This window comes from Notolepis coatsorum (genome assembly GCF_963971535.1).
Source record: "Notolepis coatsorum genome assembly, chromosome: 4".
Taxonomy (NCBI): Eukaryota; Metazoa; Chordata; class Actinopteri; order Aulopiformes; family Paralepididae; genus Notolepis; species Notolepis coatsorum.
Genome location: NC_140168.1, coordinates 81,803,398 through 81,820,254, shown reverse-complemented (window position 1 = coordinate 81,820,254; position 16,857 = coordinate 81,803,398). Strand labels below are relative to the sequence as shown.

The window sequence follows — 16,857 nt, the reverse complement described above, 5'->3', positions numbered from 1 at the left end:
GAGGATGAGAGATATGAAATGCTGTTTGCTCGTCATCCAAAAATCTTTACATAAATTAACAGTTTCTGAGTAATACACAATTATTTTGTATTGATTGTAAACCATTTATATAGTTTAGTAATTAAATAGTATTTTTTTGCACTGTATGGAACACCGTCGGTTGCTTATTTCACTGTATGGAATACCGTTTCATTTAATCATTGCCCTCATTTGCAAGAATTTACATGCCATTTAAATAAATATGAAATAAAATGATGATCTTCCGTACACAGGCGGAGGATGTATAGGCTACTTTTTCTCTTTCTGCGTCATCGCTCTACCTAGACCAAAAACGTCTGCTGGAGAATCACACGCTGGGCGCTACATGCTGTGCAAAAGGGCAACTCCAGGCAATGATGCACCTGATTATCTGTACATCGTCCAGGGTTCACAGGCGAAAGAGGCTTTATAGACACGCGTAGAGATGAAAGCAGCTTGTCTGTCAATCAATAGGACACGCACACACACACACACACACATATTCAGTCACGCGGATAGATCTGCAATGCTGTAAAACGTCGACCTATAGGCAAAATAGCTCCACTTGGTGTTGCAGATATCCATTGCTTTGGTCTGACGGGTGCGGGTTGAGTGGGGATACTGGGGGCGGGTGCTCCACAAAAAAACAAAACAAATCTGGATTTATATATTGAACTTTCTCAAATAAAGAGTAACAGTAAACGGTATACATATATACACAAGGTGCGGGTGAGGGTCTGTACCCTGACAGGCATGATATAAGAACAAGGACAAAACAGGGAGTTGCAGAATTGAACGTGAGATTCCCTGCTGACGTCCCCACATGCTGAGGGTAGAGCTGACTGAGGTCGTCTGGGTGACATGATGCCGATGAACCGGCTCAGAACATCGCAGGCAAAAGAGAAAGCAGAAGAAAGCAAACATACTTTTGTCACGTGGTGACAGGGGTGTTCTTACTCTCACAGATAACACGGGACATTCCTTTACACATGAAGCCAAATGAGGTCATCATGGGCCGGGCCCAACGGACCCGTCTATCACCTCATCCTTGTGTTGTTTCACACCACCGCAACACATTTCTGAACTTCCTTCTCGTCTTGTTTGTTTCGTCGACAGTGCTGCTCCACAACGCCATCCCCTTCGTTGGATTCGGTTTCCTGGACAACGCCATCATGATCGCCGCAGTAAGTGGTCGGCCATTTTCCAGGCGCTTCCATCTAGGGATGCACCGATCCGACTTTTTCAGTCCCGATACCGATACCTGGGTTTGGGTATCGGCCAATACCGATACCGATCCGATACCCATTGTCTAATTCTTTTCTCCAAAAAAATAAAAAAAAGATTTATTTATTTTTTTATATTAAAATATATTTTATTTTTAAGAATTGTAAAGGAGCACAAGTGTGTTTTTGATTAGTTGTAAACAAAGACAGAAAATAAATGTCATTCAATTAATAAACTGTATGCCTCACTGTCACTGTGTGGAAGAGACTGGGATCATTCTTTTGTGCAAGGCAACATCAGGCTTGACTTAAAACATTACTTTCCTAACTTAGTGAAACTAAATGTAACAAATTAACACATAGATATAAATGTACTGAATGGTTATTTCTTATTTTATTTCTTATTAAAAAATAAATAAATAAAATACCCGATCCAGTTATTTTACTGATATCGGCGGCCGATACCAATATCGGATCGGTGCATCCCTATCAGCTTCGCCTAGTTCTAATGGATGGAGAGGACCTTTCCCTGGATGGTTGCTAGATGGGATACAAGATTCAATAGATTTGTTTCATACATACACGAGACATGTAGTGAAATGAAGGTGGCCATGCCCGCCTTGATTGTGCAAAAATGTAAATAATAAAATAGAATAGATAATAAAATAGAATAGACATGATAAAAAGTAATACGAATACAATGCTAAGCTTAAGAAATAAAGGTAATGAGTACTATACAATTAAAGTGACCTTTTTTGTAGTGTGTTTGTGGGGGGGGGGGGGGGGGGTGTGTGTGTGTGTTCGTGTGTGTGTTCGTGTGTGTGCTTGTGTGTGGAGAGATCAGTGTTCTGATGGCCTGGGGGAAGAAGCTGAGTCAGGGTCTCTCTGTACTTGCTGTGTGAAACGCATCACGAAAGTGATGGTGACGTCTTGATGGACCGCCGGGCACCAAGCGGATGCAGACGGGCTACAATACATCCTTTATGATAAATGTTTTATTTACATTTGAGTAATATACTATAATAGTATAATATTAGTGTAGCCTAATCTTTATCTGCAACTGTGAAGAAAAACCCCATTGGTTTAAACAGAATGAAAAAAGAAAAGAAAAAAAAAGTACATCTTTTTCAAATGTTGATTTAGAATTTGAATGTCAACGTTATGAATGAAGCTTCGAACTATTCGGTACAGCCCTAAAAGAATGTACATTTAAATATGAATGGCTCATTCTATCATCCTATCCTATCCTACTAATCACCACAAAGTACCAGAAAATACCCCAATGTACCACAAAGTATCACAAAATACCCCAAAGTCCCCCAAAGTATACCAATACCTCAATGTACCACAAAATACTGGCTCAGAGGTAGAGCAGGTCAACTAATGATCATATGGTCAATGGTTTGGTCAGTGGTTTGGCCAGCTCCTTCTGTTAACATGCCGAAGTGTCCTTGGGCAGGACACTGAACCCCAAATTGCTCCCAATGAGCAGGCTAGCATCCTCATTTCCTTTTGTTTCCTAGGGAAACCAGATCGAGATGTCGATAGGAGTCACCTTGGGCATCTCCACCATGGCAGGTAATAACTCTGGGCGAGTATCTCCTGTTCTCTCTCTCCTCTCTCTCCTCTCTCCTCTCTCTCACTCTCACTCTCACTCTCTCTATCTGTTGAGTGTTGACTTATCTCTTTATCTCTCCCTCCCTCCTTCTAGCCGCTGCCTGGGGGAACTTGGTGTCTGACTTGGCAGGACTTGGGTGAGCAACAAAAACAAGTACATGAAATGTGATAAACCATCTCAAAAGGAGAAGTTGTGATCGTGGTGGGCGGGTGCGTTGGTTGGTCCGTGGGTGGGTGGGTGGGTTGTTTGTTTGTTTGGTTTTGGTGTTGGTTGGTCCATGGGTGGGTGGGTTGTTTGGTTAGTGGGCGGGTGGGTTGTTTGGTTAGTGGGCGGGTGGGTTGGTTGCTCTGTGGGCGGATGGGTTGTTTGGTTGGTGGGTGGGTGGGTGGGTTGTTTGGTTAGTGGGCGGGTGGGTGGGTTGGTTGGTCCGTGGGCGGGTGGGTTGTTTGGTTGGTGGGCTGGTGGGTTGGTTGGTCCGTGGGCGGGTGGGTTGGTTGTTTGGTTGGTAGGCGGGCGGTGGGTTGTTTGGTTGGTGGGTTGGTTGGTCCGTGGGCGGGTGGGTTGGTTGTTTGGTTGGTAGACGGGCGGTGGGTTGTTTGGTAGGTGGGTTGGTTGGTGGGTAGGTGGGTTGGTTGGTGGGTAGGTGGGTTGGTTGTTTTGGTCTGTTGGTGGGTTGGTTGGTTGTTTAGTTGGTGGGTTGGTTGGTCCGTGGGCGGGTGGGTTGGTTGTTTGGTTGGTAGATGGGCGGTGGGTTGTTTGGTAGGTGGGTTGGTTGGTGGGTAGGTGGGTTGGTTGGTGGGTAGGTGGGTTGGTTGTTTTGGTCTGTTGGTGGGTTGGTTGGTTGTTTAGTTGGTGGGTTGGTTGGTTGGTTTGTTGGTTCGTACATTTTGCTTGCTTGTCGTTGGAATGACGCAGGATGGCGACAAAAGTATCACACAAGCAGCAGTAGCCTCCTGTTTCTCTGCACTTTGATACAAGTTACCTTCTGATTAATGTTGAAGTGTGATACTGTGTTTTTATGTTTTCCATCGAGGACCACTTTGGAAATAAGTGTTTTAACTTTAAGTAATGCTTTTAAGTGCAATCCTCTGGAGTGCAGGGTCGTGATACTACAATGTAGTGTATGATACTGTGGTTTTCCCAATCAAATCAAAATCAAATTTGAAAACCCTACTCTAGGGGACACGTCTACTGTCTCAGCCTGATCTCGCTTCAAATATGTAAATAAAGTACTAATCGACCACATGAAATAAAGTACATCATGTATGTTATAGCCTTAAGTAATATATGTATGTATTGTATAGAAAATGTAACATGTGTATGTATTACAAATAAGTACATATATTACATATTCACATTTTTAGAAAACATGCCGTGGATCGAACCCTAACCTTAAAGGAACACGTCAACATTTTGGGAAATTAGCTTACCGTCTTCTCCAGAGAGAGACAAGAAGATGGATACCAGTTTCCTCTCTGTGCGTTCAGTAGAAAGCTATCTGGCTGCATGTTAGCCTAGCTTAGCACAATGAATGGAAGTGGACAGTGACGGATAGCCTTCAGGAGTGGTGTTAGTTGGACAATACCTAGGCTAACCGGTCATGTCCGCTTCCATTCATTGTGCTAAGCTAGGCTAACGTGCAGCCAGATAGCTTTCTACTGAACGCACAGAGAGGAAACTGGTATCCATCTTCTTGTCTCTCTCTGGAGAAGACGGTAAGCTAATTTCCCAAAATGTTGGCGTGTGCCTTTAAACTTGACTTTACATCCACCTGCTTCCCTGCCCCTTCTAAATTCTAACTTGTGTGTGTGTGTGTGTGTATATAGTCTGGCAGGCTACGTGGAGGTCCTGGTGTCTAGGCTGGGGATGCAGGGTCCTGAGTTGACCCCCAAACAGGCTGACATGTGGCAGGCCAGAGTCAGTGCACACCTGGTGAGTTAAAAGGCACATTAAAGTGGTAGTTCAGATCTTTGGAACCCTAGCCCCATTTCTTACTTACCAGTGAGGATGTTTATGTATAGTTATATACAGTATAGTAGTTCCTCATACTAGGTCTGGCTAGTTAGTCACAAACCAATGCAAGGTCAATGGGGTCAAGCTCCTGTCTGTGTAAGTTGACTGAAGACACTCCACAGTGCACGCAAATTAGAGTTAAATTGTCCACAGTCAGTTTATATGGCGTCATTTTGCATATGGTATTCACTAAGACCTTGGTATTTTCATAATTTCACTAAAATCTATTTATTACGTCCTGGAATAATACAGTATACACCACAATGACATCACACATCATAAAGGAACACGCCAACATTATGGGAAATGCACATACCATCTTCTCCAGAGTCAGACAAGAAGATGGAGACCAATTTCCTCTCTGTGCGTTCAGTAGAAAACTATCCAGCTGCAAGCTAGCCTAGCTTAGCACAAATTAATGGAAGCAGATATGGACCAGTTAGCCTAGCTGTTTGCCAAAAACACCTGCGTTTTAAGTTAGGCTAGCTGGTCCATATCCGCTTCCATTCAGGAATGATTAGGCCCACAATCAACACTAATAGAAATAAATTCCAAACACTTTGGTAGGGTAACATAATATAGAACAGAAACAGAAAAACAGAACCTCACATAAATGGCAGAACCGCCTCTACCAATTATATTGATTCTGAACCAGTTATAACCAGTTATGGCCACCTCCAAATCGCAAACACTGCTCCTAGGCCACGGTTCATGGTTCTTCTGCTTGAGAAACTAAAATATTCGGGTGGTCTTCTTTCTGATGTTGGAGAAGACTTCTCGTATTTAAATGAATGAGCCTTAAATGCTCTAGCTCTAAATGTAATTGGGTTATTCAGACAGATTGGAGTAGAGTGAGGAAGCCATTTTAGTCTGAAGAGGAACAGGATTACAGGGAGAGACCAGTGATGTGGAACTTGAGGCAGCAGGTGCAGAATCATGAGTGGAAGAGACACAGGATAACACTTTGGAAGACTACCTTCAGAAGAAGGTAATTGTCAGGCCAAAGATGCTAAATATTTGGTGGAGCTAGAGATCAGACGCTTCACCCCATTCCACTGGGACGGAGGAACGGGTCATTCCTCGACCAGAACAGATCAAGATTATTCATGTAGCCAAGGCCAGTGGCAATAGAAAGGTAAAATAAAAATACCACGTCCCAAGGACTGAACGGGGCCAGGCGGCATACAGATTCTCCCCAGACTCAACGGTTGTTATCAGAGACTCAAAAATGTAAGTTTGACAGGTTGTCTTGCAATGACATCATTAGCTCCAACATGAATAATTACGGTGTGGACAATTCATTCAGTAATTCTCAAGTCATTTATTTATAAAGCACGTTTACAAACTCAAGAGCCAACCAAAGTGCTGTACAAGCATAAAAATTCATAATACAAAAAGGCACAGCAGGACAAGATGGTACAATCAGAGAATAAGACAACAGTAAGCCAACACACGGATAGAGTAGCACAGAGTACAATATAGCACACAGGGGACAGAAGAACACAAGAACAGATACAAGGGGGAATAGAAGGGGTAAGATAAAATTGCATGGGAGTGTGTGCGTTAGGGTGTGGGAAAATCAGGGTTTATTGAAGGCTTAAATGTCGGGACTTAAATGTCTCCAGCAAGGGGGCAGTTCTGATCTCCAGGGGTAGCTGGTTCCACAGCTCGGGGGCCATGGCCTTGAAAGAGCAATCGCCTCTCTTTTTTAGTCTGGTGTGGGGCGACACCAACCGAGCCTGGTTGGAGGATGCTGAGTAGGGGGGGGGGGTTATGAGCTCTGTAATGTACAGATTCATTCAGTCCAGATTAATTAGTACCCGACAGTTTATAATATATTTGTGACGTGTGCGATTTGAATGAGCCTAGTGAAGGAGCTCACCGCGGGGCGTGGTCTCTCTCCGCAGGGCAAGGCCATCGGCGTGATCATCGGCTGCATCCTGGGCATGTTCCCCCTGCTGCTGATGAACGACGACAAGAAGAAGAAGAAGGAGGAGGAGGAGGCGCAGCTCGCCCCCGACGCCACATCGAACTCCTAACAGACAAACCACCACCGAAACAACAGACTTATGTTTTTAAAGCAGTGTTCTTCTCTCTAAAACTAACCAATGGGGGAAACGGGGAGAGGGCACATAGTGACGTAGAGGGAATCCACCTTATTCACTTCGCCGCCATCTCTGTTTTCCTAGATCGCTATATTTCAGTGAGCCGATTCACTTCCACGTGTTTCAAAACACGAAAACAACGTCAGTGGGAAAACAATCTGATACGCACAATTCATAATTCCCACAGTGTTATTCTGCCTGTTGTTTTGACTATTTCAGTTCTTGAAGTGGCATTTCTTTACATTTTTATAGCTATACGTTTTAACACAGAAGTGAACGGGGCACTTCCTCATCCGTACCTCACATCACATCAGACTTGACCGATATGGCGGCAAAGTGAACAAGGCGAATGAAGGGGATCAGAGCACCAGGAAGAGGCCACTCGGTTGCGTCCGCTGTGGGGTAAATCTCCTTCCTGTTGAAATCTGCTCCTATACCCTACTACGGGGGAAACTAACAATATATAAAGTTCATATTTGCATTTAAAAATGATAAAGTCAGTCTGTCATCATACGTAAATCAGTTTCCACCATATTGAGAAATACAAACACTGTCTTGATGGAGAAGCTAACGTTAACTAACCGTTAGCTAGTGAGCGTTCAGTCGTCTTGGCTAGCGAGCCATGTTCAATGCTAAGCTAACATATCTTTTCAAGCTGATAAACTGAAACGATATATAAAATGCTTGTATATGTCATAAACTGATTGCACATATGATGACAGATTGACGTTAGTCTGTTGAAATGCAAATATATATTAATATATTGTTCAGTTATACTTTTTGTTTCAAGAGTAGGAAGGGAATGAGATCAGATCAGCCTGTTCTGCCAGACAGGCTCAGGGCCTTTGACAAAGCAGGCCAACTGTTTACTAGATCAAAACCAGAGCTGAAACCAGAGCTCTAGCTGAAACTAACGCTAACATCAACACTAGCTAACGTCACATGGGTTCACTGACATTACAAGATTCAAGAGGTTTATTTGTCACATACATACCAGGGCATACAGTGAAATGCGGGTGGCCATGCCCGCTTTGATTGTGCAATAATACTAAATAATAAAATAGACATAATAAAAAATAAAATAGACATAAAAATAGGCATGATAAAATAGACAATACGTGGGTTTGGTATGGAAGGATAACCGACCTAGCCACGTGCAGGTCATCAAATCCTGACGCACTGATATCCTTCGTAAAACTGAAAGCTAGCATGGCGATCTGCAATCCGCTGTGTGTAATAATATAATAACATTCAACAATTTTCCCTGGTTGAATCTGTTGAGCATGTAGTATATACAGTAACTGCGTGTGTATATGCTCGTTTAAAATGCTTGTACTACTCACCTTCATATGTGTTATACAACAATGAGAAGGAGACACGTTCACTTCATTCTCCCATGAAGCCCATCCAGCAAACCCATCCAATCTGACACCGGAATCAAACTTCAGCCCACATTTGTTTATGGATCTGCTGTATGGCTGCCTTTGTTTGCCGCACCATACAGTTTCCTCCCAGCATAGACTTGTGGCAACACTGATAGACAGGGTAAAACTCACCAGAGACAACCCATATACTATATAAATGAGGGCTGAACTATATATCCAACTCATATTGATATCGCACCATGAAAGGACACAATACCCTTATCGCGAGAACGGCAATATATGGGCATGTTCTCTTCATGATGTGTAAAATACACATAAGAAGGGAGAAATACCGGACCCATGTTGTAATACAAGAGGATTGGTCATGACTGGGAAGTTACACTTTCATAGGTTAGTGTATTCCCAAACATTTCTTCATATCTAAACTATATCAAAAGGAAACATCGATTTTGTGAGACAATTCAGAATGATATTGCAAGTTATATTGCGATCAAAACAACTGTTGCTTCCCTCAGACTTGAGATGGCTCAGTTGTCCTCACTGCGGAAGGCCACCATTTTCTTCCTGTGCACCCAGACAGTTCAGTCAGTATTTGTGAACATATACCACTCTCTCCTAATGCTAGGAAGCAGGGAGAGAGTTTGTGATGTCACTGTGATGCAAATCCTAGATATAAACTGGAATATATATACTAGAATATAAACCTCACTGTGGGTGTGAGAACTTTTAAGGATTATAGACCTGTTCGCTGTTTACAAACAAACCGTGTTCGAGCCAATCAGCAATACCAACTGAGTCACGTGACTAAGTTGCCCCCGATCTGCGCGAGCTGCTTGCACTAAAAGAATACGACGGGGCTCTATGGAGAAACCATGACGGATGGATGTCATTTTGCCAAATCAACATGGCTGTGAGTGTGAGTTTTTCACCTTTTACATATCTAGCTCTGGCATGGATTGATTGTTTAGATTGCTAGCGTGGCTAAGAACTGCAAATATATTGTAGTCTGCCCTGTTGTTCTGACCAGGATTACGTCTGACGTATACGGCGAACAGGTCTATAGACCCACAAAGTCTGTCCCATTCATTGTCTACAGAGCAGAGATTTTACATTCAGGTGATGATAAAAAAAAAAAAAAAGTTCTCAATGTGATTTCTAGCTTTAGGAGACAAAGGCTTTGACTGTCCAGGGCTGTTGTAACTATGGCTCATTGGAAATGGTTGTCAATCTTTACAAAATGATTGCTTCACCAGGTGCTGAGATTTCTGCCTTTTTAAACTCTGTCCAGGTCCCTAATCGTTTGCCCAATAGAATTAAATTCTGCTCCCCCGCACAAAAGAAATCATTTAAACATTTTTTTTATATATAAATCTTTAAAAAATACGTTTAGATTTGCAGATGTTGTCACAATTCCTGCTAGTTGCCGATAGGTGATTAAAATACTGCTTTGACCTTTAAAATAGACTGCATGCCCCTTTTTACTGAAAATAATAATAATAAACTTTATTTGTATAGCACCTTTCATACAGAAATTGCAGCTCAAAGTGCTTCACAACAGAAAAAAGACAGGCATAAAATGAGCACATAAAGTGCAGACATATAAAATGGGGTGTTTTAACTCAAAACTATGATCGCGTTTGCAGAGCATGTTTTTTGTCCGGTGAAACACAGAACTGTGATCGTTAGAAAAATGAGTTTCAGATTCGGTAAAATAGACATAGAAAGTATTCCAAGAAGAATAATTCCAAGTGATCGCATCACCATCACGATTACCAATGTAAATGTCTATACACGTTTCGATGGTCAAATACGCTTAGGCGACGAAATTTCTAGGCGATCAATGTGGCCACTGGCCAAGCAGAAATAAAAGTTGGAGTGTGATTCAACCCAAGCCATCGCAGTTCAGACATGGACGATACCGCCACCTGGTGATAGTCGATCGGCATTGCAGTTCTAATGTGTGGGGATGGTCGAAAATTATGCAGATCGCTCTGGGCAAGTCTGTAGAGCGGAGATCAAGGTAAAAAGATCAAATTATCCAAAAACGACTTTTTACGTTGTTGGCACAGAAAGTGTTAACCCCTTCTCCACCGGAAACGGCTTACGACTTGTTTCAAGTTCATGCGAATTCTGCCAGATCACGGCGTACAACGTTATTCTGATCATATTTTCGCCATGGAGGCTGGTCTGATGCTGTCTGAGCCAGCACAACTCTGCAATGCTTCAATACTGCCACCTGGTGGCTGATCGGCGAGTTGCAACCTGAAGTGGATCTCTTGTGATCCCGGTGCGTCTCCCTATTCCGTCCGGCCACTCGTATATCGTCGCGGGACTCAATACACACTGTGGATATGGATCGTTGCCATAACTCAATAAACAACATGATTTGGGCGTGTATTCGTATTATACAAACCGGAAATAGATCGCCTCGATCCCCATCACATAACTGGGATCTGTTTGCTCCAGTATCATCGCCCAACGCTAAGAGGAGGATGCCGTGAGTTTCAGCGTGAGTGTTTATCATTATCGATACAAACTGCTCTGATCAATATATCACCCATACTACATGAAGCATTTAAGGACTATCACGGAATTATAAACGACCCCCCCCCCCCCCCTCCGTTCACCCACGCATGATCAGTCATAACGTTTAGGACCATGTACAGTTGACATTTTTAATATAGCATCGATCGGTATCAAACTGCATTTGATGATCTAATATATGCATTTGTGCCTATATCTCACGTTCTGGGAAATACTGCAGAAAATGATAAAAACATATTTATACTCTAGGCGGTATTTTCGTATGAATGTGTGAATGAAAAAGTAAAACGTTCCTACATCCTGAACGATAGATAATCGATGTTGAATGGGCCATAGTAATGTCAATTTAGCAATACAATTTAAAAAGTTATAGCCCTGCAAAGAAGGTGAACATCTCCATAGACTTAAAGTGGTGGCAGAGATCAAACATTGATGGGTATAAGCGTGGCAGAGATAAGGAAGATGCACGTAAACAATCCACTCAGGGCTATTCAAATAGTTCCGCTGGACCGGGCACGAGCGCTGCTTTGATCACAATTAACCCACCATCACAGAAAGGCATTTGGAAATAATTGTAAATGACTGGACTGGACTCCCGATACAAGACGCACATTAAACATTTTTAAATTGTAACTGGATTCACTTTTAATATGTTGATGTTTTTTTTCAGCCTGCCTTGTAAGAGCAAAGTTTTTTTTCTTTTTTTGTAATTTTGGGATACGAGATGAGAACAGAGTGTGTATGTTTTTAGACGTGGAGCATTGAAGTGCACTGAGGACAAGCAATACAACAATGATTAAGTAGTACAAGAAACCATCTTGTAAACATCATTTCAACATTACAAAGGATTAAAGGGGACATATGTAATATGTGTCGGGTGTAGCAAACACCAAATGTTAAATAAATGATTTATTTCCAATGCCTGACTACCCCACACCCAAGAGGAAACACTGGGCAGTGCATCAGGCAAGGCAGTATCCATGGCTCCAAAAGGTACAACTACTAGGATTTTCTTCATCCAAAGGTCGGATGGGATGCTAATCGAAGCTTAATTCATTGCTTGTGTTCCCATTGTGACATCACCAAGGGCAATCATTCTGAACAGCTTGTTAATCTGAAGACTTCAGACCCTGGCATCTTCTTAGGTGCTATGTGTCCTATGGCTACAATGTAAATATTATTGCAAATACACCCAGTATAATGAACCCCTGTATGGTATACATTACAAGGTCAACAGTAGATGCCACATAGATGGGTTTCTGTTAGAAAAAATTGTTGCTGGTCTCCGTGCACATATTTTTTATTTTATCTCTTCCCACGGCGACTATGGATAGGGAATTTCTTTATTTAATTAAGGAATGACTGCAAGATGGGTCAATAAATAAAAAATTTAATTATTGGATGATGTCGGGGTTTTATGTTATGAATGATATCTGGGGCGTTCAGGTTATGGATGATGTCTAGGGTGTTTATGTTATGGATGATTTTGGGTGACCCCATACACACAAAAAGGAACTAGTTTGTTTTAAAGCCCAAGTCCAGATGTTTTGTTATTTTTTATGATATAAATGTAGGGTATATTCTAGGGCCCCTATTAGTCGACTAATCGGTCTAAAGCCGTAGTCGACTGCCAACCTCTTAGTCGAATACAAAAACTACATTTATATATATTTATAAAAAAATAAATATATTTTGTATCATTCTTTCCAAAAGAAAAGAGGCCTAGAAGCGTGGCTAACGCTAATGGCACGCATACCAGAGGCTAACTGCCTAAGAAAACAGGCACAGAGGCACTGAAAGATGATTTCACCCATCTAATGAACACACTAGACTAGACAAATATCAAGATGTATCCATCAGTGGACCAATTGCATGCTTTTGCAGAGGACAAGAAGCCTTCAGTCGACTCCTTCAGACATTAAGCACCCCCCACAGCCCAAATGGAATAATTAAAAAAAATATATATTATACTTTTTTTTTGTCGACTAATAGTTGACTAACGGAAAATTTTGGCCAATCATAGTCGACTATCCAAATCCTTAGTCGGGGACAGCCCTGGAAGAGTTTAATTTGTAGATGGAATTCTAAAATGGTAAAAAAAAATATATATATATATTAATGATAATAATAATTACTGTGACCTCTACCATAATCACAGTTTCAGGAACTTGACTAGAAACCGAAGGTTATCCTATAACCCTAGTTATATGACTACTGGCAAAGCGTCTTGATTCGCCTATTATTGGACTACACTCGTGCCTATGGCACACGCCTGAAAAAAACCTTTATTGCACCCTACATCTACGCCCACTTCCGATAGTATATAGCCTGGTGTAATGACCAAGCTCACCCTTTTTTAGTCTGAATTTCACGTGAAAACAGCCAGGGGTCCTCACTCAGGGCCGTAAAGCAAGACACTATGCCAGTACAACACATCAGTACTATGTTCCCTAGCAACATAATTCCAGTGAAACCCTCCATATATGAGAACTATTATTATCTAACTGACTATATTCACTTTGATGCTTCGTTTGTGGTTCTATGTGCAATGTAAAGTGTTTCAATGGCAATTTGTCTCCAATAGAACTCAAGTTCTACTCACTTTTATATTTCGTATTTAAATCGGACCAGAGGTCTTCTGCCTCTCTTGTACTATTGCAGGGGTGGCCAACCAGTCAGAGACTAAGAGCCACAAAAAAATGACTGTGGTACCACAAAGAGCCACACCATATACCAGCGTTTCTCAACCTTTTTTTTCAGTCACGGCACCCTTCACGTGTTTATAGGTCTCACCCTCTGGCCTCTGAAGTTGCTAATGTCTTTTTTTATTTGGGCCTCACAGGGTTAAAAGTACCCTGTGAGACCCATGGTTGCAAAATTACAAAATCACTTTTAGCCATTTAAAAAAATTATGTTTATTTAAAAAATGTTAAAGGGGAACTATTTTACTATTTCTTTCACTATTTGGGCACTTTTACACAATTCCTGTGAGTCTATGGAACACCTAGGTTTTTTTCAAAAAAAATGCATTGTTTTGTATTTCTAATCAAGTACTAAAAACCGCATTTTTCTACCTTAAGATCTTAAGCCGTTTTGAGGCTGGGCTCCAACCACTGTGTGGCCTGGTGCCAACTGCCACATCAACTGCCACATTATTATGCAGCTGAGAAATCTCTGACATCACAGATATGCACATTTTCAGATGACTCAGTTCAGTGAGGGTGAATATTGTGAGAGGAGAATTGGAAGAATTCGCCAATATGAGAATTAGAGACATATATCCTATTAATATAAGTCCACATAGCTAAGAAACAATGGTAAACACTGAAAAAAGCCATTTATAAGATAGTTCCCCTTTAAGCACATGTATAGTCAATTGGTCCTGTTGTTCAGCCTCACAATGCTATTTGATAGTAAATGTGTTTATATGTCCCACCCTCTGGCCTCTGAAGTTGCTAATTTCTTTTTAATTTGGGCCTCACAGGGTTAACCTCTTAAGCCCGAGATATACAGTAAAAGTGTATATTTTCAGCATTATGTTTGTTTACCAATTATTTGAACTGTTATTAGTGAAATATAAGATTATAGAAATCTCAGGGCATTGAGTCGGAAACCGGCGCATATTGACAGGAGGAAGTGGCACAGCCAAAAGTGAGTGTAGTCTTTTGAAGGAAGAGACTCAGGGCTTTCAAATTTCGAAAAACTACCCTACCCAGCTCACACCAGCCCCTGTCAATCATCTGACTTCTGGATTTACTTTTTAATTTCTCTTATTTTTTGGGATTATCTCCCACAAACCTGAACGTTATTGCCATAAAACAGAACGCAGTTAGTTTCTCTACCTTTCTGTGAACGTCTTGCAAAAAACGGTGTTGCAATATGATGAAAAATGGTGGAGAAATTTACATTATAAAAAAGATGGCAGAATTCAGTACTGTATCTACAAAACCTTCTGTTTAATCATCTTCCCTTTATTCATTTGTTTAGATTTTTCAGGTCTGGTCAATTTTAGCATGGTGTTATTTACAGTCAAAGATACATTTTTTTTTAAATAGAATTGATATTCTCCTTTGGTTCATTACAATTTACTCAAGCCTAGTAACAGACTCTTCGGTTCAAATAACAAACTCAGCAAGACCGACGGCTCCTACCCAACACCCCCCCCCCCCCCCCCCCCCCCAACCACCTCCAATGTACAGTCCCACCCCCACCTACCCAATCCAATGTACAGTTTCTACGCCTAATGTATATACTCTTTTCTTTCTGGACTCTTTTTGTATCACAAATACAGTACTGTAATTGCAAATCTGGTATGTCATAAATGTATAGATGTAGCAGTACTGTCTATCTGTATGTCATGTATGTCATATATGTTACGATGAATTGGAAATGGGGGACCCTGGTGGAAACAAGACGAAAGTCTTTCTCTGGTCTGCATCCCCTTAACAATTGTATGTATTGAGCTGTACTGCACTGTACCCATTCTGCAATCTGTTAATAAAGTTTTCATTCATTCATTCATTCATTCTCAGTTACAGTGGGTGACAATATTGTCACAAGGAAAGAAGATATTACCTACCTGGGTTCCATCCTAGAGGCAAATCTTTCCTGTGACAAAATGGCATCCAATGTAATAAAAAAAGTCAACCAACGAACTCGTTTCTTGTACCGGATCTCCTCACTGGTAAACAAGAATACCCTGAAGACTCTAGCAGGAGCACTCATTCAAGGGTACTACGGCTATGCTTGCACCTCATGGTACCAAAGCACCTCAAAGGCGCTAAAAACAAAATTACAAACATCTCAAAACAAACTGGTCAGACTACTGCTTGACCTTACTCCTAGAACCCACCTCACCCCTGCCCACTTTGACAACCTAGGATGGCTTAGAGTAGACGACAGAGTACAGCACCTTGCAATGGGCCTGGTCTACAAGATACACTACACGACCAAGGTACCCATGTACATGACTAAATACTTCCCAAAGGTCAGTGAATACCACGATCACAACACCAGAGGGAGCTCCACAAATCATGTTAAACCCAGATTCGGCTCAAACAAGGGACTAAACACGTTTCGCAATTATGCCACATCAATGTGGAACGCCCTACCCAAAGCTGTAAAGGAATGTGAATCACTACCCACTTTCAAAAACACTCTCAAAAAACACCTAAGGGAGACTGCAACTCGAAACTGGCCCCTGTAAATGTCCGAACACAACCCCCTCCAATGTACAGTAAATTACCAAGTATGGTCTTGTCAATAATCCAATGTACAGTGTTGTTTGTACAGTTGTACAGTGTCCCCCACCCACCCCTCCTACCCACCCCCCCCCCCCCACCCACCTCCAATGTACAGTCCCCACCCACCCCTCCTACCCAACCCCTCCCCCCCCAACCACCTCCAATGTACAGTCCCACCCCCACCTACCCAATCCAATGTACAGTTTCTACGCCTAATGTATATACTCTTTTCTTTCTGGACTCTTTTTGTATCACAAATACAGTACTGTAATTGCAAATCTGTTATGTCATAAATGTATAGATGTAGCAGTACTGTCTATCTGTATGTCATGTATGTCATATATGTTACGATGAATTGAAAATGGGGGACCCTGATGTAAACAAGACGAAAGTCTTTCTCTGGTCTGCATCCCCTTAACAATTGTATGTATTGAGCTGTACTGCACCCATTCTGCAATCTGTTAATAAAGTTTTCATTCATTCATTCAGACACACTATTTCTGACACTGATCCATATATGTCCCTAGATTCAGATACCAAGAACATGCAAATGGACCATTTAAAAAAAAATTGTGAATGTTTATTCTACGTCCTTATGGAATGAGTGACATAAAAAAAAAAAAAAGTAAAAAAAAAAAAAAAAAGCCGCACATTGACGGGCAAAGAGCCGCATGCGGCTCGCGAGCCGCGGGTTGGCCACCCCTGTAC

The 16,857-nt window shown here is 41.7% G+C and overlaps 1 protein-coding gene across 1 annotated transcript in view; it reads left to right on the top strand.

Annotated features, from left to right (window-relative positions):
• Positions 1 to 12,305, top strand: part of tmem65 (transmembrane protein 65) — a 55,237-nt gene extending 42,932 nt beyond the window's left edge. The window contains exons 3-7 of the mRNA XM_084312314.1: positions 1,135 to 1,202; positions 2,765 to 2,819; positions 2,953 to 2,995; positions 4,686 to 4,791; positions 6,780 to 12,305. Of these exons, the coding sequence (XP_084168440.1) occupies positions 1,135 to 1,202; positions 2,765 to 2,819; positions 2,953 to 2,995; positions 4,686 to 4,791; positions 6,780 to 6,911 (404 nt within the window). The 3' untranslated portion in view covers positions 6,912 to 12,305. The remainder of the gene's footprint in view (positions 1 to 1,134; positions 1,203 to 2,764; positions 2,820 to 2,952; positions 2,996 to 4,685; positions 4,792 to 6,779) is intronic.
• Positions 12,306 to 16,857: the final 4,552 nt, after the last annotated feature.